Source organism: Ranitomeya imitator, chromosome 5 (assembly GCF_032444005.1).
Source record: "Ranitomeya imitator isolate aRanImi1 chromosome 5, aRanImi1.pri, whole genome shotgun sequence".
Classification (NCBI taxonomy): domain Eukaryota; kingdom Metazoa; phylum Chordata; class Amphibia; order Anura; family Dendrobatidae; genus Ranitomeya; species Ranitomeya imitator.
This window is the reverse complement of record NC_091286.1, coordinates 552927753-552950897: the sequence shown is the minus strand read 5'-3', so window position 1 is coordinate 552950897 and position 23145 is coordinate 552927753. Positions and strand designations below refer to the sequence as shown.

The 23145-nt window shown below is 43.0% G+C and overlaps 1 protein-coding gene across 2 annotated transcripts in view; it reads right to left on the bottom strand.

The window, feature by feature from the left end:
* Positions 1–2075: 2075 nt before the first annotated feature.
* The window catches only part of PXYLP1 (2-phosphoxylose phosphatase 1), a 113263-nt gene continuing 92193 nt past the window's right edge, over positions 2076–23145 (bottom strand). For both annotated transcript variants that reach the window (XM_069727635.1, XM_069727636.1), the window contains exons 3-7: positions 22297–22353; positions 15430–15600; positions 6499–6625; positions 6134–6273; positions 2076–4198 (exon numbers count right to left, since the gene is read on the bottom strand). In XM_069727635.1, the coding sequence (XP_069583736.1) occupies positions 3267–4198; positions 6134–6273; positions 6499–6625; positions 15430–15600; positions 22297–22353 (1427 nt within the window). In that variant the 3' untranslated portion in view covers positions 2076–3266. The remainder of the gene's footprint in view (positions 4199–6133; positions 6274–6498; positions 6626–15429; positions 15601–22296; positions 22354–23145) is intronic.

Here is a 23145-nt window from a genome sequence, read left to right as displayed (position 1 = left end):
AATGACATGTATATAAACTACTGACTTCACGGTAAGTAATAAAAATGCCTTAAAACATTCTCTCTCTCTATCTATTCTAATAGTTATGGTAATCCTAACTGACCTAAAACGGGAAAGGTTTATTCTGATTTCATGTCAGATATTGAGATCATGCATATGTGTCTTTATATATAGTGTATGGAAACTTCTGGTTCCAACTGTACCTATATACACGCGCACATAAATATCAGAATCTGAATTAAATTAGAGAACTTTCAGTTTTCACACGAGTTATTTTAGACTCACACTTTGTTTTTTCAGGAACCGCTTTCAGAAGTTTGCAGAAATCTCATCATCATTGGCGCCTCTATACACAGCTTATAACATAGGCTCTACCAATTACAATGGGAGGTGTCCCAGACGACCCTGCTCCCCTGTCCTTTGTACATGCTCATTAGAAGCTCAAAATGCAAAAAATTGGATCATAGTCCATCTAAAGCCCTTAACCCCTGGCGCTTTTTTTCGGTTTTGCATTTTCGTTTTTCGCTCCCCTTTTTTCCAGAGCCATAACTTTTTTTATTTTTCCGTCAATATGGCCATGTGAGGGCTTATTTTTTGCAGGACAAATTGTACTTTTGAACAACACCATTGGTTTTACCATGTCGGGTACTAGAAAATGGGAAAAAAATTCCAAGTGCGGTGAAATTGCAAAATAAGTGCAATCCCACACTTGTTTTTTTGTTTGGCTTTTTTGCTAGGTTCATTGAATGCTAAAACTGACCTGCCACTATGATTCTCCAGGTCAGTACGAGTTTATAGACACCAAACATGTCTAGGTTCTTTGTTTTTCACCACTTAGTTAATAATTCCAAACTTTGCTTTAAAAGAAAAAAAAAATGAGCAATTTTCTGTTACCCGTAGAGTCTTCATTTTTTGTGATCTCGGGTGGGGTGAGGGCTTATTTTTTGCGTGCCGACCTAACGTTTTAAGATACTACTTTGGTGCCGATACGTTCTTTTGGTCGCCCGTTATTGCATTTTATTGCAATGTCACAGCGACCAAAAAACACATAATTCTGGCGTTTTTACTTTTTTTCTTACTATGCCATTTAGCGATTAGGTGAATCCTCTTTTATTGATAGATCGGGCGATTCTGAACGCGGCGATACCAAATATGTGTAGGCTGGATTTTTGTTTTGTTTTAAATGGGGCGAAAGGGGGTGATTTAAACGTTTATATTTTTTTGTATTTTTTTTTTTTTTTTTACTTTTGCCATGCTTCAATAGCATCCATGGGAGGCTAGAAGCTGGCACAACTCGATTGCCTCTGCTATATAGAGGCGATGCTCAGATCGCCTCTATGTAGTAGAATTGCAGCATTGCTATGAGCGCCGACCACAGGGTGGCACTCATAGCAATCCAGCATCAACAACCATAGAGGTATGCAGGAGACCTCTGGTTGTTATGCCGATGCACCAATGACCCCCAATCACGTGATGGGGTCACCGATGTGCGTATTTCCAGCCGGATGGCCAGAAGCGCTTGTTAAATGCCGCTGTCAAGTTTGACAGCAGCATTTAACTAGTTAAAGGGAATCTGTCACCTAATTTGGGCCCTATAAATTGCGGCCACCACCATCAGGGGCTTATCTACAGCATTCTGTAATGTAACCTGAAAGATAAGAAAAACAGGTTAGATTACACTCACACGGGAGCGGTCCGCGTCTGGCGCCTCCCATCTTCATGCGATGACGTCCTCTTCTTTGCTTCTGTTGCGGCTCCTGCGCAGGCATAATTCTCTGCCCTCTTGAGCAAAGTACTGCACGGCGCCTGCGCACTGCAGCACTTTACACTGCCCTCAAGAGGGCAAATCAGTACGCCTGCGCAGGGGCCGCAACAAGAGCAAGGAAGAGGACGACATCGCATGAAGATGGGAGGCGCCAGACCGGACCGCGACACCCATCGGACCTGACCGCCCCCCAGGTGAGTATAATCTAACTTGTTTTTCTCATCTTTCAGGACACATCGGGGGCTTATCTACAGCATTACAAAATGATGGAGATAAGCCCCTAATGGCGGTGGCCGCAGTTTATAGGGCCAAAATTAGGTGATAGATTCCCTTTAATAGGTGCGGGTGGATCGCGATTCCGCCAGTTCCTATTGCGGGCACATGTCAGCTGTTCAAAACAGCTGACATGTCCCGGCTTTGATGTGGGTTCACCGCCGAAGCGTGCATCAAAGCGGGGGTTCTGCCATCGGACGTACTATTCCATCCGATGGCAGAAAGGGGTTAATGTACATGTGAAATTCCTGAAAGAACAGAAAGTATCAGTCTAAAATAGTGGCAAGTGTGATGATTGCAAGACTTCAATTTTTTAAAATAAAGATCATGAAATGAAAAGTAGAAAAAAAAAATACATTACTAAAATTTTTTCTTTTTTGTTTTAAAATACATTTACATAGGGGTATTCCCATCTCTAAGATCCTATCCCAATATGTAGCATGTGTAATAATATTAGCAAAAATCTCCAATTTGAAATGTAGGATAGTTTCTCTGATTCGCTATGTTTCTTTCCTCATGTGCAGGCATTACAGAACCTTAGGTATCCATGGTTACAACCACTGATATAGTGACAGCTAGTTGCTAAAGTCGTAACCATGGATACCTAAGGTGCTGCAATGCCTGCACATGAGGAAAGAGACATAGCAAATCAGAAAAACTATACTACATTTTTAATTGGATATATTTGGTAATAATATTATTATTACATCTACTACATATTGGGATAAGACCTTGGAGATGGGAATACTAATTTTTCATAAAAACCTGACTTAAACAATAGGTCATTTTCTCATGATCGCTTCCCTTTAAAGCAGATTTCACATCTTAGTCATTCATAAGAAAAAACACATACATGATAGATGTCAAACATTGATAATTAATACTATCTGTAACTTTTCTTCTTGAACTCCTGAGAAAGTTATTCAAGGAATTCTAGGTTATTAGGGTACATTGTGGTCACATCGGAAGTGGAAGGTTCAGAATTTTTTTTAAATTGCAGTTAACGTAACGCAATAATTTCCCTTATGTCTTCCATAGAAGGCTGGTCACCTTATCGGCAATCAGTGTTAGTGGGACTGTGGCACAAATCTGCATGGCAGACACAGTGCGCAGGTCATTCTGTCACCATACACCGTGCTGGAGCTTCATGTTGACTTTGCACAGTTACTAAACCAAGATGTCGTGGACGGGACAATGAATTATTAGGTGTCTGGTCATGAATTCCACTCTAGAACAACCTTGAATGACACGCGTCATAATAACTGGTGCTGTTCAGGGCCAAGAACATTTCTTTTTTCACAAAGTTGACAAATTTTGACAGTGAACACAAAGGCCGATTGGAGCGCTTCTCGTGTTCTCTACAGAAAGTCGTCTGGAAAGTGACATCCTCCCCATTGTAGAGTATTCGGACGTAGTGTTCCTTCTGTTTGTCAGTGTTCTGCCACAGTTCGAATGCTAAACGCGCGGCAAATCGAGGGAACCGAGCCTCTGTGAGACCGATGGCGCTGAGGACGGGCGAGAGAGTCACGTCATGGGCGGAGTACAAGGCGAACACTTCGGCCTTTTTGCCTTCGGAGATCCGTTGCATTCGGCCGACCGTCTGGTTTATCAGAGGGTAAACGGCTAACAGTGCATACTTATAGTACAGCTTCTTCTCATGTCTCTCCCGCTCATCTTCTATCTGATGTGCCTTAATAACCTTAAAGTGCTCCATGTCTATACAGCCATTCTTGGTGCACGGGAATGTAACATTGTGGCAAAAATGGCACAGCAATGAGTCAATGGGATTGGAGGCTCGTAATAGCCTAGTGGGCACCCCAACCACTTTGGCCATGTTAATATAGGTCTTTTCCAGCTGGGCATTTTTGATCCTATAGCCATACTGGCGCCGCTGCTCTTCTTCCAGGTAGTGGTTCCTCATAGGACAGTCACACTGACTGGAGCAGAAGATGCTGCTCCACTGGTGTCTAATGCTGATCTTCTTCCAGTCAAAGCCAGGCAGGAAGCTGTAGAGGAAGGCTAGCCCGCTCTGCAGCGTCCTGCTTTTTCCAGTGGATTCAATGTAAAGCTGCTTTGCCGTCCAGTCATTTGATAGAAGCTTATGTTTTTTCAAGTAAATTTCCCTTAGAATTTGTCCATTCAGTAAATGCTGCACAACACCTGTCATAGAAAGGAAAATATTAGGGAAAGCTGAAAATTCAACTCACTGCTGAATATATGAATTATGTCACCTCCTCAGCCAGGCACAAAATAACACTTTTAATGTGAATTTCCCTTACAAAATGCTGCATTATGACTTAAAAGGGTATTCCCATCTCCGGGATCCATTCAGAATATGTAGTAGGTGCAATAATAATTACAAATACCTCCAATTAGAAATGTATGGTTCTCCTGATTCACTATGTTGCTTACCATGTGCAGGCATTGCAGTAACTTAGGTATCCATGGTTACGACCACTCAAATAGTGACAGTTAGCGGTTAGGCTACGTTCACACTAGCATTGTGCGCCGCTGCGTCGGCGACGCGACGCACAACGCACTGAAAAACGCGTGCAAACGCACACAAAAACGCTGCGTTTTTCGACGCGTGCGTCGTTTTTTGACGAAAATCGGACGCAAGAAAAATGCAACTTGTTGCGTTTTCTTGGTCCGACGCTAGCGTCAAAAAAGACGCACGTGTCGGAAAACGCAACAAGCAAAAACGCATGCGTCCCCCATGTTAAACATAGGGGCGCATGACGCGTGCGTCGCCGCTGCGTCGCCCGACGCTAGCGCGACGCACACTAGCCGAACGCTAGTGTGAACGTAGCCTTAGTGGTCGTAACCATTGATACCAAAGTTACTGCAATGCCTGCACATGGTAAGCGAATTAGAAGTACTATACTACATTTCTAATAGGAAGTATTTGCTATAATTATTATTATTATACCTACTACAGACTGTGCTAGGACTACCCCTTTACGTTAATAAGAAGAAAAAGAAGAAAACAAAACACCTATCTTGTATTACCGCAGCAGTGTTGGTCCAAACCATTCAATTATGACCGTACACGGTTGGCGGACCACTCATGTATGGTGGTGCTCCATATTGAAAGCTGGTTGTGGATACCAGTAACTTGAACAAAATGATTTAGTATTCGAATCATCATTAGGTATAATACAGACACTCAATACACGGGGGGCCGCGTACATTGGCGGCTGGGAGGAGAAACCTTGAACTGTAGAATTTACCATCCATCTTCCTAATTGATTGGAAAACAATAGACAAATATTTAATCATTTCATCAATGCTAGGTAAAAAACAAGAATCTTTAAGGGAACCTGTCAGGTCATGTAACGCTATTAACCTGCATGTATAAGGTTAATCTGCTGGTCAATAGCGTTATGTAGGTGCCCCGTCAATGTACTAGAAGGGGGACAGCCAGGAGCCGGCGGATTCCAACCTTGCCGGGTGTCAGCGAGGCTACAGTCAACACTGAACACTGGGAGCGGTGGAACGTTGAAGGACAGCCACCACTGCCATGCATCAGTGTAGAGCCAGCGGTCAGTCAAAGTGCCGGGGTGTGCTAACATTTGTCAATTCTGTAAATACTGTGCAACACCTGCTATAGAAAGTAAAATATTAGTGATAGCGGAAAACATTGGAACCATTAGTGTTTTGCTGAATATATTTATGTTGCCTCCCTCACCCCGGCAGGCACAATACGGCACTTTTATGGCGTATTTCTCTTCTAAATCTTCTACCATTATAGCTTCAGTTTAATAAATTAGTAGCGGTCAAGATCTTTATATATGCAAATAGCCTCTTCAGAGCAGAACAGGAACTCTAGATGTCATACAAGTCAACATCATCCCTTTAAGGGGACTTGCCACGTGACCCCTATCAGTGCTAAACAGGAGAACCCTTTAAAGGGTCGATGCTGACATTTCGGATTGTTACTCCTAATGGCTGGCACCAGAGACTCTTTTCTTCCTCTCTGAAGCAGCTACTTACACATGGCGGCAAAGTGTAGTGACATTACATTTATTCATTTTCTTATTTATGTTCCACGTTCTGCATTTGTGAATGTCACAAAATACAGAGAAGACAATGCACCTTTTTGGGTCAATTCTCCCATCTCACACAGTGAATGGCTGGGAATACGCGGCAGGCTGCTTAATGTGCCGTCCATCTGGGCTTCGGAGCCTTTGGTCATGTGGTTGATAAAATCTTCCAGGTTTGGATGAGATGGCTTCCTACAAAACAATGTAAGTAGAACCATAAGCCACACAGAGAATGTGCGTCTGACCGCCGGGTGCCGTGAGATAGCGAACGCCTTTGTGTTACGTAGACCTTCTGCCTTCTGGGATGATGCTTCCTCTATAGTACATTATATGCTATGGAAATGCTAAATTTACGTCATATAGGATATAGCCGAAGATAAAGACAAGCACTACAAGTTTTAAGAACATGCACGATACCGGTCGGGCTCCAGGACACAGTCAATGTCAGGTCTCTTGGTCTTCGGAATGGCATACAGCGGATACCGATCTCCATGACGGATCATCACTTGGACGGACAACAATCTGAAGTTAGGAGGTGCGTGGCCTGGAGAGGTGAAATACAGGACAACATGAAAGATATCATTTCAGTCTAACAAGTAACAGTAGTTACAGTTAGTAAGGTTAAGCTCTGGGTGCAGCTCATCAAGCTCTTTATTATTATAACATTGGGGTTCAAAAGTCTCACATAATCTCCAACACGTAGTTGCATGATATTATGCAAATATGGCATTTTTACTTTCGTTCCACCAACTTTTTTTTTTTTTTTTTTTTTTTTTTAGGTGGGCAGATCTTAGCAGAGGGCTATGGTCTAAATAAGACCCAAGAGATTCACTGTAATTAGCTCCACAAAGATGCCATAAGGCTACGTTCACATTAGCGTCAAACGACGCTGCGTCGTCGACGCACGACAACGCATGCGTCATGCGCCCCTATCTTTATCATTGGGGACGCATGCGTTGCGTTGTTGTGCGTTTTCGGTAAAACGCACGACGCATGCGTCGTTTCACTGCACCTGGGTGGCGTCGGAGACGCTACCATGTTGCATTTTTCTAGCGTCCAAAAAACGCACGCGTCGCACTTGCGTCGCTCGTGCGTCGTCAATGCGTTCAATTTCCCATTGAAACCTATTGACAACGCACTTGCGTCGCGGGTGTGCGTCGTGCGTGCGTTGTGCGACGCATGCGTCGTTAGATAAAATGAAACAAAAAAGTGTCTAGACAGTGTCTAGACAGTGCAAACAGTGAGAAAAACATCCCCCATATATAAAGAAAATGTTGGATTGTTTGTCACTTCTGCTGCAGGCTACACAACAGACTAGACACACTACTACAATACTGTCTTTTCATCCGCTGTCCAGAGATGTAAGTATAGAATGATTCTCTGCATTTTCTACATGTTTTTTTAAATTATTTTTGCAAGTTGTGTATTATATTCTGCACTGTGGTTAAAGATATTGTGGTATTTTTAGTCTGGTTGTGATGTATGGCGTGGTATAGGATGGCGTTTCATTGTCTGCGGCCTTGATTATTGTTCTTTCCAGGATAGATTTTTCTTTTCCATTTTTTGGTTTGGTGGTGTTTTTTGTATTCAGTTGTGATGTTTTATTCTTGCGTTATATGATGGCGTTTAATAGTCTCCGGCCCTGTCGGTTTTATTTTTTAAATTATGGTAGTATAGAATGATTCTGAGCCCTGTTATTACATTTATTAATTTTTTATTGCAAGTTGTGTATTATGTTCAGCACTGTGGTTGTGTAAAGACATTGTTGTATGTTTCTGGTTGTGATGTATGGCGTTGTATGGCCTTTTATTGCCTCCGGCCCTGTTGGTTTTATTGTAAAGTATATGGTGTGTTTTATTAATGTTTCTGCCCTTAATTTTTGGGGGTTGTTAATTTTTTCCTTTCAAAAATCTATTGTGTTTTTTGTGTTGCTCCATGCATACTGTACTTTTTAAAAAAAAAAAAAACTCTTTTGGGATTACTACATAGGGTCTGTTGTAGATTAGTTTTCTTATCTTTAGGCTTTTGTACTCTGGCATTGGGTTGTCTCAGCCTTTGTTTCTTTAATTTAATCAATGTGGCCGTGTTGTTTGCTCAGCGTTAGTTCAGTTGCAGTGCAATGTTCTTTGTGGTTTAAATGAATAATTTTTTTTTTTTTTTTTTTTTTTTATATATTGCTGGATTGTGCATAGGAGCATAGGATCAATGTTATTTTGTTCTTTATTTCAGAATTGCATTAGTCATGGCCAGCGGCAGCGATTCAAGCAACACCCCACCGCTGAGGAGTCCGGTGAGTACATGATCTACTATTGCTTACTATATTCGCTGTCATTTGTAGATGGGTCACTCAACTTTTTGGTAAACTATTTTGCAGGCTTCTTCAAGTGAGGAGGAGGACCAGGAGGAACAGAGGGAGCAGGGACCACGGGGCCAAGCTGTGGTTGCAGGACGGAGAGTAAGTTTTTCTTTCAAACCTATTCATTTTTTTTCTGTAGTTTTTTTGTTTTTGCGGGTATGGGGGGTGGTGGGAGGGGGTGGTGGTGTTTGTGGTAGGTGGTGTTGGAGGAGGTAGGGACAATTATTTTTTTCTTGCAAACATTAATATTTTCCATTTATTCTAGGTTTCACAACGGGCCCTGGATGAACCATTGGATATTGACATGATGGTGGCATCCATTGAAGCACGGGGCCCGTTGTGGGACAGCCGTGACCCCCGGCACGCGGACCAGGGCATATTGCGGCGTCTGTGGTTAGAGGTGGCACAATCGCTGTGGGATGGCTTCGACAGCGCTTCCCCCAAGGCCAAAGCTAGTTTCCGTAAGTATTTCCAAAATGCTGCTGTGACCCATCATGCCAGGATTACACAACCGTCTGTGATGTCTTCTATTGGGATTGCACACGGTTGCGTAATCGTTTTCAATATATTATCTAAAACCTTTTTTATTTTTTATCTTTATACACAGTTAAACAATTGAGGACCAGATGGCGCTCCATGAAGGACCGCTTCAGGAGGGGCCTGAAAAAGGAGGGACAGACCCGTAGTGGTGCTGCCGCTTCAAGGACCTCGGTGTACAAGTACAACCGTATACTGCAGTTCCTGCGACCGGTCCTTGAAAGCAGAGTGTAAGTATAGTACCTATGCACACACCTAGTTTTTACAACATGCATATTCACATACTACATTCCAGCCACGTAGCTTATTGCCCAGCCATTTATTTTGGCAAGTACAAAGTATAGAAATGAAGAAAAAAAGGCAAGTTCACCGAGGCGTGAAACATAAAAAATGCATACTTTTATCCTCTTCAATCATAAGCAGAGGATGAAACATCAGCACAATACAATAGACACTATCTACGCGTTTCAGGAGACAGGGAACATCAGACCTGAAACGCGTAGATAGTGTTTTTATTGTATTGTGCAGATGTTTCATCCTCTGCTTCTGATTGAAGTGAATAAAGTATTTTGTTTTTACTTTTCACGCCTCGTTGACCTCGAATTTTTTATTCATTTCTGGTCTTCTCACACTTGACACAGCGGCTCCCTTCTGGGATTACTACAATGGTGAGCTTTACTAGCAATTTCCCTGAAATCTGAAGTATACAGAACACAGAAAGATAGTAGATTGGCCATGCCCAGCCAATATTTCATAGTGGAGTAGTATAGTGGCTATCCAGGTGTATCCCAGATTTTTTATACACAAAAAAGTAAAATATAATAGATACGGCATACATTCCACTGCAAAGCAGGTTATGTTCCCATGGTTGCTCAGCTCGCAGGACCTGTGATGACGTCTCGGTCACATGACCGTGACGTCATGGCAGTTCCAACGTAAGCATAATTGTCTGGCGTTACAAACCGCAACCATGGGTGACTATTTTGAATAAATAAATGAATTTTTTTTTAATATTGATGGTGCATATGCAGTGTCAATATTAAAAATAGGTTAATATTAATGGCGGCAATGGATACCTGGCGGTAAAGTTTATTAATGACGCATGTGAAATGTGATATTTAGTATACTAATGGTTTCCTTATGTTTTCACAGAACACACAGCAGCACCCGCGAGACTGTCCGACCCTCTGGAGCGGTCCTTTGTGAAGCGCCATCTGAACTGTCGCAGCCATCCCACAGCGAGAGCAGGTCTGCACCAATACAATCTGGCGAACCGGCAGCCGGTCCATCAGATGTTCCCCTGGCCGAGGCCTCTGTCGCTCCTTCCTTTGGGTCTTCCCGACAGCGTCAGCGGGCCTCGGACAGGGCGGTCATGCCCGAATTTTTACATTTGAGCACCGTATTTCAGAATGGTTTCAAGGCGCTGTGCGATAAAATGTCCAATATCGAACGGCGTCTTGAAAACATCGAAACGGATCTCTCGAGGCCGGCCAAACATTTTTTTTAATGCCATTCACAACGGCATGGTTGAACATCTTACGCCGGAACTCCAGATTTCGGTCATGCAGGGCTGCAACAATGTATATGTCACTGCTCTGCAGCAGGCTCGGGTCATGCAGTCGGCGACAAATGTGCCCGCAGTACCATCGCTGGCTGCCATGACTCCGACTCCTGCTGCAGAGCACCACCACAGAGCTCCGCGTGCCGAGGGCCACCGCCACCACAGAACAGAGCCCCAAAGTTCAGAGCATGACAGGCCTTCAAGGGCACACAGACGGGAGGCCGACCCACACCCAGAGGGAGAGAGGAGGAAGAAAAAGAAGAAGACGACGACGACATCGACGACAAGCACTACGACCTTGGCTATGGCTGCTCCCCAAACTACCACCAGAACACAGCCTGGGTCGACCCGGAGCACACCAAGTACCCAGGCTGGGTCTACACGGAGTACACCCAGTACCCAGCCTGGGTCTACAAGGAGTACACCATCTACACAGCCTGGGTCGACCCGGAGCCGGAGTAGCCAGCTAAGGACACTGGTCGTCCCTCCTCCTCCCTCACCTCCTGCTTTGGCAGTCTCGCCACCATCAACTGCCTGGATTGATGTCGGCATCCCGTCTAGTGTGATAGAGTATGCTGCTTCCTCCCCCTCGTCCTCCTCCTCGTTCTCCTCAACACCCCCAAAAAGTGGGGGATATCAATCCCCTTTAATAGCAGATGTAGATACCCCCTAATTACATTTTCCCATTTTTTATTTTGTGTCCCTAAATAAAAATGTTATTTTTAAAAAAAAAAATGTGTTTTTATTGTCTCAAATAAAGTTTGCACCAAATCACACCTTGCGCCGTATACACAAATCTTGTCTTTGTAACACCTGATGTGCAATGTCTGACAATATTTTATCAATTTTTTTTTTTCATTGTTTTATAGGGCTGTCGCTCAGTGTACTATCAGATGTTACAAACACAAACAGCATTGCTCAATATGTCAAGTTTAAAATGTACCATCACACCACGATTTCAGTATAGATAAAGTTGGTTTTTGTGTGTAACCAACGTTATCTTTTCTGAAATCGTAAAACGATTGAGCACCTGCTGTGAGATTTTTGGTGTCAGCGAATGATTTGGAATTTTTTGGGGTAACTGATCACACGCTGTCATTGTCGGATCGGCGAGTTAGACACCGATCCAGCAATGTCTTTGTTTTAAACAAGGGAATATTGGGTTAGTAGCGCAGTGTTTTAAACACTCAAATAAAAAGTGAACAATACCCCACAAATATAAAAAGGTGTCAACCACGTCCCTCGCCGTCATCTTTCCGCACTGACACTGTGATTCCCGCCCGTAAAGCTGAGCACACCGTTGACTTAATAATAAACGCTGTGCTGTGCTTTAGGGCTGTCACAGTACGGGAAGCTGACGGCGATGGACGTGTCACACACCGGAATATAATGTTTTTTTTGTATTTTTTAACATTACATTTACAATGGTAAACATCGTGAGTGCGGCCATGCGCTTCATAACATTACACAGATTACACGGGACTTGCTCTTTTTTGGTCGCTGGAGAGCTGTCTGTGTGACAGCTCTCCAGCAGCGACAACTAAACAACGATCTTGGTCCAGTCGTATCACTGGTCGGTATCGTTGGATAATAGTTTTATTAATGTACCTTAAGAATATTGGTCAGGTGAGGTGGAAGCAATGTTCACAGTGTCGCCACTATTTGACTCTGGACGTATTCTAGCATCCTGAGTACAATAGTGTTAACTCTGTAGAGTTTTGCAAACATGATCGTCTCCCTCCTTGTCAAGCCAGGTTCCATATGAAAATAGTCAGCAGGATTAAAAATGATTGACAAGGTGGGAGCCGATCATGTTATACGTTCAAAACTATGGTACACACGGCTGAAAAATTTATTTGTTTTGTCACAGTCCATTTGGGTACTGGTGCTCACATAAATTTTGTGGGACACACATTACTTTCACTAAAAATGGATTTTACAATTCTAGTACTATGGAAAAACATATGGGAGATTTTTTTTGTGAAAACGGAAAGGCACAAGAACTTTATTTCAAAACACAACGCATTAGAAAATCAGGGGACATAACAATAACCAAACATAGGATGGTTAAATGACATGGACTCCACAGTGTTTACATGACATCATAATAACAAGATGAATTAAACCATTTGATCTTGCCATGAAACACGCCCAACATCAGAAACAAAGTATGCAGCAAATTGGTCCCTCATATGAGCAATCTCCACAGTTGTCCGCAGAGGATGATCTTGATAATCAGGCAATGGATTTGGTATGGGTTCATCGAGTTCCATGTTGACTCTCTCTTTATCAATAATAAAATTGTGGAGAACCACATACGCCTTCACCACCTCATCCACTGTCTCAATTTTCAAATTTATGGCGGATCCTAAGATACGCCATTTGGAGACCAGGATGCCAAAGGCGCACTCAACAGTTCTTCTGGCCCTGGACAGTCTATAATTAAAAATAGTTTTGGTGCGGTCCAACCCCCGACTGGAGTACGGTTTAAGTAGGTTGCCACTCATTTGAAAAGCCTCATCCCCAACCACAACAAATGGCAGGGCCGAGCCTTCGGTGTTGGGAAGAGGTCGTGGCTGGGGGAAATTAAAATTGTTCTCGTATAATCTTCGGCCCATGTCTGACTCCTTAAATGTCCGTGAATCATTTGCACGGCCAAACGCTCCAAGTCCACAACGAGAAACCTGCAGTCCGCACCTGCAATTGCCATAAGCACGGTGGAAAAGTATTTTTTATAATTAAAAAAAAGAGATCCACTTCTTGAAGGCTTGGTAATCCTAATGTGCTTCCCATCCACGGCTCCAATACAGTTAGGGAAAGAACACACTTGTTCGAATTTTTGGGCATTGGCCTGCCATATTTCTGTTGTAGGGATGGGTAAAAATTCCTCACGGAGGTTGTCCCACAATGCGCGGCATGTGTCGGCAATAATACCAGACAGTGTGGAGACTCCAATACGAAACTGGAAATGCAGTGATCTCAAGGTCTCTCCGGTAGCAAGGAAACTGACAAGAAGAAAAAGAAATAAATGTAATTAATTACATTGTTATGAAAGAATTTTTCATTTTTAATTTCAATCCCCCACCCCACAAAACAAAAACACGTTACTTTAAAAAATGGCAAGAACATATAAATCCTTCACATTCCATTACGTACCGTAGAGTCACCAGCAGACGTTCCTCGGGGGAAATCGATTTACGGAGCTGCGTGTCCTGCCTGGAAATGCTTCCTTCCACCAGACGCAGCAGATATCGGAAGCTGTTTTGAGACATCTTGGTGTACTCGAAGTATTTCTCCTGGTTGTGATTTAACTCGCCAAACAGACAATGGTAGGCTCCACGACTCTCTCGGACTTCCACTATAGGGTGTAGCCAAAAACGCCGACGACTCCTTCTCCGTAGTTTGTCTCTTTTCCTCTGTTCATGACAGGCAATAGCATAGGCAATAGCAAGGGCTAATTCCAGCTCAAAATTGAGGTAGACACTCTCCATGGAACGATCCATCTTGATGCTCTATGGTTGGAAATAATCTATGCCGGGGTATATATACCACTATTACATTAATACCCACCCTCATCTACCCATTGGTGGCATTATCGATTGTCTAGACACTAGACCCACCCTCTTCTATTCATTGGTGGTGTTATCTAGTGTCTAGACACTAAATTGTGTGTAAAGATATAATCATTGTTTGACAACGCATGCGTCGTAAAACGCTGCGTTTTTTGAAAAAACGCAACAAAAACGCACAAAAAACGCTGCGTTTTACGACGCATCCGTCCGACGCTTGCGTCAAAAAAGGTGCGTTTTTGCGTGCGTTTTCGATCCGTCGTGCGTTGCGTCGGCAACGCAGCGTCGCATGACGCTAATGTGAACGTAGCCTAAGTTGTAGTCGAAATGTACGGCAGGCTGTGAATGATGAGGCACATGCCCCTCAATGAATTTGCCCCGTATTACTCCAGTGGTTCCTGGATTAGGACTGAAGTATAAAACTCCAATCTTGTGGAACTCTCCGCTAAATGTAAGGGTTTCAGTTCGCTTAGTATATAAATTAAATGGGTATTCCCATCCCCAAGATCATATCCCAATAGGTGGTGGGTGTAATAATAGTAATATTAGCAAATACCTCCAATTAGAAATGTAGCATGGTTTTTTGAGACGCTATGTCTCTTTCCTCATCTGCAGGCATTGCAGGACCTTAGGTATCCATGGTTATGACCGCTAGCAACTAGCTGTCACTATATAAGTGGTCGTAACCATGGATACCTAAGGTCCTGCAATGCCTGCAGATGAGAAAAGTGACATAGCGAATCAGAAAAACTATACTACATTTCTAATTGGAGGTATTTGCTAATATTATTATTATTACACCTACTACATATTGGGATAGGCTCTTGAAGATGGGAATACCCCTTTAACAGTCAGTGCAGAACTACTATGTATAATTCTACCAGTGATGGACATTCCTATGAACAGAGCTACAGATAAAGACCACCTTAATGATTATTCCTGTGACCAGCAGGCACATTCCCAGTCCATATCTTGCAATGTGCAGCATCACTCTTGCAGGATGGCAGATAAGCCACTATTTGGATGACAGCTATGGTCCCCAGCTCTGTCTATGTGGCTCACCCAAACATGCATGATATTCTAACAGGAGTCTGAAATAGTTCTCTGGCTGCTTTATTTCGGGTGAAAGGGAATAAAGATGGATTGGTGAAAAGAAAATAATCTGATCATTGCTCTCGCCATGGGGAAGTCACAGCGGCCGTCTCCGGACATGCTGAAATGGTATCCAAGCTCATTTATGATTTGGGCAAATAGGCATGAAAAGTGTCTAAAAATACAATTTCTGGGGCATTGAGCTCAGTCCATTACTCCCAACATCACGTTACCTTCCATACTGCGCTCTGCCACTCCAGGAGTATTGCAGTACAGGAGGGCATCATACAGCGGGTCAGGTGCGGAAGGCTCCGTCAGCAGGTCTGGCATGATTCTTTTACGATTTTTGGAAGCGAGTACTTCCTCTCTGTTTGAAACAGCCGGTATAAGCCGAATTGGTGACCCTGGGAAAAAAAAATAAAAATAACAGAACGATTCATGCCAAATTTGAAATAAGGCCAAAACCCCCAAAAAACATACACATGAGCAAACTGGCACACGAAGGGTCACAGCTTTATTTGGTGCAAATTACTGTAAGAAATATACAGTAATATATATAATAGGGCTGTATATAATATATATATATATATATAATATGGCGATATAATGAGGCTGGTCATATCATTTGGAATATACTTGGAGGAAACCTCCCTGTTAATAAATTGAACACATGACCCTATAAATAATAGTCATCATTAACATTGTAAACACTTCCACCAAGTTATAGGCCAATATGCCAGGACACCTTGGCAAGCACAGGAATTGTGCCTAGATATGGAGTGAATACGGTGATGCGAGGGATACAGGTATATTCTCCTCCTAACAGCACACTGTGTCCGTCACTCCTGTACATGTGAATGGCAAGAGCATTGCACATGATGGAGCTGGTATATGGAGGACCCTCATTCTGGAGAGATAGGACCTTTATCTAATCTGATAGAGAGAATGTTAAAGGCATTTTTATTACTAACTGCAAGGTCAAAAGTTTGCATATACTAAGATTACTATGCCTTTAAAAAATTCTGGACAGCCCATACAATTATGTCATGTGTTTGGAAGCTTCAGATAGCTTTTTTGGCAACATCTGAGTTAAGGTACCGTCACACTAAGCGACGCTGCAGCGATACCGACAACAATCCGGATCGCTGCAGCGTCGCTGTTTGGTCGCTGGAGAGCTGTCACACAGACAGCTCTCCAGCGACCAACGATGCCGGTAATCAGGGTAAACATCGGGTAACTAAGCGCAGGGCCGCGCTTAGTAACCCGATGTTTACCCTGGTTACCATCCTAAAAGTAAAAAAAACAAACACTACATACTTACCTACAGCCGTCTGTCCTCCAGCGCTGTGCTCTGCACTCCTCCTGTACTGTCTGTGTGAGCACAGCGGCCGGAAAGCAGAGCGGTGACGTCACCGCTCTGCTTTCCGGCTGACCGACGCTCACAGCCAGTACAGGAGGAGTGCAGAGCACAGCGCTGGAGGACAGACGGCTGTAGGTAAGTATGTAGTGTTTGTTTTTTTTACTTTTAGGATGGTAACCAGGGTAAACATCAGGTTACTAAGCGCGACCCTGCGCTTAGTTACCCGATGTTTACCCTGGTTACCAGTGAAGACATCGCTGAATCGGTGTCACACACGCCGATTCAGCGATGTCTGCGGGGAGTCCAGCGACCAAATAAAGTTCTGGACTTTCTTCCCCGACCAGCGACAGCACAGCAGGGGCCTGATCGCTGCTGCCTGTCACACTGGACGATATCGCTAGCGAGGACGCTGCAACGTCACGGATCGCTAGCGATATCGTCTAGTGTGACGGTACCTTAAGAGACACACCTGTGGATGTACAACCCCTGGCAAAAATTATGCAATCACCGGCCTTGGAGGATGTTTATTCAGTTGCTTTATTTTGTAGAAAAAAAGCAGATCACAGGCATGACACAAAACTAAAGTCATTTCAAATGGCAACTTTCTGGCTTTAAGAAACACTAAAAGAATTCAAGAACAAAAAATGTGGTAGTCCGTAATGGTTACTTTTTTTAACCAAACATAGGGGAAAAATTATGGAATCACCCTGTAAATTTTCATAACCAAAACTAACATCTGCATCAAATTAGATCTGCTCGTTAGTCTGCATCTAAAAAGGAGTGATCACACCTTGGAGAGCTGTTGCACCAAGTTGACTGGCATGAATCATGGCTCCAAAATGAGAGATGTCAATTGAAACAAAGGAGAGGATTATCAAACTCTTAAAAGAGGGTAAATCATCACACAATGTTGCAAAAGATGTTGGTTGCTCACAGTCAGCTGTATCTAAAATCTGGACCAAATACAAACAACATGGGAAGGTTGTTAAAGGCAAACATACTGGCAGACCAAGGAAGACATCAGAGCATCAAGACCAGAAACTTAAAGCAATATGTCTCCAAAACAGGAAATGCACAACAAAACAAATGAGGAATGAATAGGTGGAAACTGGAGTCAACATCTGTGACTGAACTGTTAGAAACCAACGACAGGAAATGGGATTTACATACAGAAAAGTTAAACAAAAGCCATCATTAACACCTAAACAGGAAAAAAACAAGGTTACAATGGGCTAAGGAAAAGCAATTGTGGACTGTGGATGACTGAATGAAAGTCATATTCAGTGATGAATCAGGAATCTGCATTGGGCAAGGTGATGATGCTGGAACTTTTCTTTGGTGCCCTTCCAATGAGATTTATAAAGATGACTGCCTGAAGAGAACATGCAAATTTCCACAGTCATTGATGATATGGGGCTGCATGTCAGGTAAAGGCACTGGGGAGATGGCTGTCATTACATCTTCAATAAATGCACAAGTTTATGTTGATATTTTGGACACTTTTCTTATCCCATCAATTGAAAGGATGTTTGGGGATGACAAAATCATTTTTCAAGATGATAATGCATCCTGCCATAGAGCAAAAACTGTGCAAACATTCCTGGAAAAAAGACACATAAGGTCAATGTCATGGCGTGCAAATAGTCCGGATCTCAATCCAATTGAAAATCTTTGGTGGAAGTTGAAGAAAATGGTCCATGATGACAAGGCTCCGACCTGCAAAGCTGATCTGGCAACAACAAGCAGAGAAAGTTGGAGCCAGATTGATGAAGAGTACTGTTTGACACTCATTATAAGTCCATGCCTCAGAGACTGCAAGCTGTAATAAAAGCCAGAGGTGGTGCAACAAAATACTAGTGATGCTTTTGAGTGTTTTTTTGTTTGTTTTTCATGATTCCATAATTTTTCCCCTATGCTTGGTCAAAAAAAGAAACCATTACTGACTACCACATTTTTTCTTCTTGATTTCTTTTAGTATTTCTTAAAGCCAGAAAGTTGCCATTTGAAATGACTTTAGTTTTGTGCCATGTCTGTGATCTGCAGAAAATTAAACAACTGCATGAACATCCTCCAAAACCGGCGATTTCATAATTTTTGCCAGGGGTAGTATATTAATGCACACCTGAAACACACTGCTTCTTTGTGTAGCATCATGGGAAAGTCTAAAGAAATCAGCCAAGATATCTGGAAGAGAATTGTGGACTTGAATAATTCTGGCCCATCCTTGGGTACAATTTCAAGATACCTGAAGGTGCCTTGTTCTTCTGTACAAACAATTATACACAAGTACAAACAAGATGGGAATGTCCAGCCATCATACCGCTCAGGAAGGAGACGGGTTCTGTGTCCCAGTGATGAATGTGCTTTGGTCCGACATGTGCATTTCAACCCAAGGGCAAAAGCAAAAGACCTTGTGAAAATGATGGCGGAAGCTGGTAAGATTGTGTCAATATCCACAAACAAGTACTGTATCAACATGGGCTGAAAGACCACTCTGCCAGGAAGAAGCCATTTACTCCAAAAGAAACAAAGCCAGATTAATGTTTGCAAATGCACACTGGAACAAAGACCTTCATTTTTGGAGACAGCTCCTGTGGTCTGATGCAACTAAAATTGAACTTTTTGGGCATAATGACGGCTTGAAAGACTAAGAACACCATACTAACTGTGAAAGACGGGGGTGACAGCATCATGTTGTGGGGTTGTTTTGCTGCAGGAGGGACTTGTGCACTTCACAAAATAGATGGCATGATGAGAAAAGAAGATCATGTGGCAATACTGAAGCAACATCTCAATACATCAACCAGGAATTAAAGCTTGAGTGGAAATGGGTCTTCCAAATGGACAATGACTTGAAGCATACTGCCAAAATGGTAAAGTGGCAAGTACCACTCCCCCTGCTGCAGGTCGGGTGAAATTACAGTTAACCCTTGCACCCGACCTCCATGAGTGCGATCCGACCATGACGCATATGCTGCGTCAGAGGTCGGATTGGCACAGGTTTTCATGACGCATACGCTGCGTCAAAGGTCGGGAAGGGGTTAAAGATAAAGTAAATGTTTTGGAGTGGCCATCACAAAGCCCTGATGTCAATCCTATTGAAAATTTATGGGAAAAGCTGAAAAGGCTAATGCAAGCAAGGCGACCTTCAAACCTGGATCAGTTACACCAGTTTTGTCAGGACAAGTTCCGATCAACTATTGTTAGAAGCTTGTGGAAGGTTTGACCCAAGCTTCTCCCAAACTTTTGACCCAAGTCATTCAGTCTAAGGGCAATGGTACCAAAATGAAATGTATGTAAACTTTTGACTTTGCAGTAAGTAATAAAAATGCCTTAAAACATTCTCTCTCTCTCATTATTCTGGCATTTGACAAATGTTAATGGTAATTTCCTGGTAGACAGCTGTGCTGACTTTTGCCTTGATAAAACACAGTGGACCAACATCAGCAGATGACATGGCTCCCCAAACAATCACTGATTATGGAAACTTCACAGTAGACCTCAAGCAGCTTGGAATTTGTGCCTCTCCACTCCTCCTCAAGACTCTGGGACCTTGATTTCCAAATGAAATGCAAAATTTACTTATTGAGTGTGACAGTGACTGCCTTCTGCACATCTGTCAAGTCAGCAGTCTTCCCCATGATTGTGGAGCCTACTGAAACAGGCTAAGGGACCTTTATAAATGCTTAGGAAGCCTTAGCAGGTGTTTTTGTTAATTATTCTAATTTACTGAGATAATGACTTTTGGGTTTTCATTGGCTGTAAGCCATAATCATCAACATTAACATAAATAAACACTTGAAATAGATCACTCTGTTTGTAAAGACACTATATACCATATTTTTCAGACTATAAGATGCACCGGATCATAAGACGCACCCCAAATTTTCAGAAGGAAAATAGGGAGAAAAAAAAAGTCAAATGAGGGTCCATCTTACAGTTCAAGTTCAGCTTACCGGGGGGGGCTCGGCAGCGCTGGTGGAGCATGGTCACAGGGGGTGTTCGGTGGTCCAAAATCGGTGCAGCAGGTGCGGTGGCCTCCGGGAAATCCCATCCCAGGCTGGTGTGGCAGGTTTTGCGGTGGTGCTCTATGGTGCAGGGGGCTCCGCTGGCATTTTGGGAAAGCCCAGAGGCCCCCACACATCCATTGCTGCGATGCAGTTAATGTGCAGGGGCCTCTGGGCTTTTGCAAAATGCTGGCGGAGCCCCCTGTACCACAGAGCACGACCGCCGAACCTGCCGCACCAGCCTGGGAAGGGAATGTTATCGTCGGACCGGGACCGCCGCAGAAACGCCAGACTCCTGCTGCTGCCACAGTATTTGTAAGTATATTCTGACTATTAGACGCACCCCCATTTTCCTCAAAAAATTTTTGGGAAAAAGTGCGTCTTATAGTCTGCAAAATATGGTAATATGTGAGTTTCACTTTCTGTATTGAAGAACTGAAATAAATTAACTTTTTGAAGATATTCTAATTTTGTGAGAAGCACCCGTACCAGGAACTAACCATACAGCATTCTTTATAGCACTATAATGATGGAGAAAGTGCCATTTTATTACATAGCCTCACATGTGTCCTGGGCACTGCTTACACCAAAGTGTCCTGAGGTTTGGCCAGTAAACTACAAAATCCTCACCCCTTTGACCAGAGTAGCATTTCTGGCGCAACGCATGTAGGTGCACGCCACTTACAAGAGGGGCTAAATTCAGTAGGTGACGTGTGCTTCTTAAAGAATTCGGCACCTACTATTTCAGTCTTGATGCATTAACCCCTTCATTTTTGCCATCACTATATACAGCAACACATTTGCGCAATCTTGCTTTTACGACAACTATCATTGTAAATTGCATTGTGAGACTAATTATGTCATTCACTTACACACAATACAACACAAATGGTTATACCCCATTCTCTTCCACAGCTGCATTCATAATTCAGCTTTCCGGTCTTACATCTCCCATCATTCCCTGCTGAAGTAGCCTTTGGATGTAAAATGCTCAGCCAATATCCACTGCTTATGGTATATTCTAGGGGTTCCTCTAAGAAGTTAGTGCTGTGACTTGTATGATACCAGTAGAAACCATCAGAACTGTGAGTGCAGCTCTGGATTATAATACAAGCTGTAACTCAGGATCAGTACTGTAACATTGAGATCTGGGCAAAGAAGTGCGACCTCCACCCGATTGGGCTAAGGCTCAGGCTCTCGGGGTTCATGTACGACAGGCTGTGAAATTATGGAGTAGATAATACCCAGAAGGACAATGAAATGTGCTCTAATGCGAATCAAAAATTTGTATCAATATGTTACCCCTGGGTATGTGGGAAACTATAAAAAGCCTGGAGACACGCAAGAATTATACATAATTATACCTATTTCTGCAAACCCTTCTTATAAAATACATTAGAAAGACACAGCTCGCAGCTGCTCTGGATATTTATACTGTAATTTCTTGGGTGTGGAAATCCTAGAATTACAAGTCCATCTCATCCTGCGGTACGCTCTCCAATTTCTCTGACCTCAAAGCGCCGGTCTTCTATTGCACCCTGGAGTATAAGAGTTCACCGCAAAGTACTGAGGTAGCTTGGAAACAAAATGTGTTTACTTTAATTACCATCATTAAATCATAGACAATGTTACTGCAAACGCAGAGGGTTTATTCTTACAGAAAACTAAATACATTAACTCTGTGGTTCTTATCCGCGTACATTCCACATAATGTGCCCCTCACTGGACATTACCTTGGAGAACATGGGTCTGTGCCTTAAGCTGCATGCTGACAGGTAGCCATCTGGAGACTAGACACAAAGGGAATATAGAAAACTGTGGTTATAATGGGAAAACAGTATGAATGCTATTTTACAGCCATCACCTCATTCTGGTTTTGTGACAAACTGATTGTTGAGGGGGCTACATCCAAAAAGGGAATTCTCTACGCTTCACATACTCAATCTTTAATGGGTTTGTTTGTGCCCAGATGTGAAAGGGGTTCTCTCCAGGAACCAAAAAAATAAAGAACATGTGTTGTCTAAATAAAACAATTTAGGAATTTATTTATACTATCTCAACAATTTCTTCTGGGGATGTAAATAAGTATAGAATTATTATCGTCTCCACCTTGTTACACTGACAGTAAGTTGTCCTAGAATATTTGGACAGGTGCCTGTGAGCATGTGCAGTAGGAAGCTCCATTGTTGTGACCTGAAGGCACCAAAATCATGTATTGTCATTCTTAGATAGGGTAGAAAGTTGTGTGAGCAGCCTCTTCTTATCTCAGCACCCCTGGTATCTCCAGTATTAGATCAGACAGGGTGGACAGCAGTGTGAGCAGCCTCTTCTTATCTCAGCACCCCTGGTATCTCCAGTATTAGATCGTATAGACAGTGTGGACAGCAGTGTGAGCAGCCTCTTCTTATTTTAGCACCTCTGGTATCTCCAGTATTAGATCAGACAGGGTGGACAGCAGTGTGAGCAGCCTCTTCTTATCTCGACACCCCTGGTATCTACAGTATTAGATCAGACAGGGTGGACAGGAGTGTGAGCAGCCTCTTCTTATCTCGGCACCTCTGGTATCTCCAGTATTACATCAG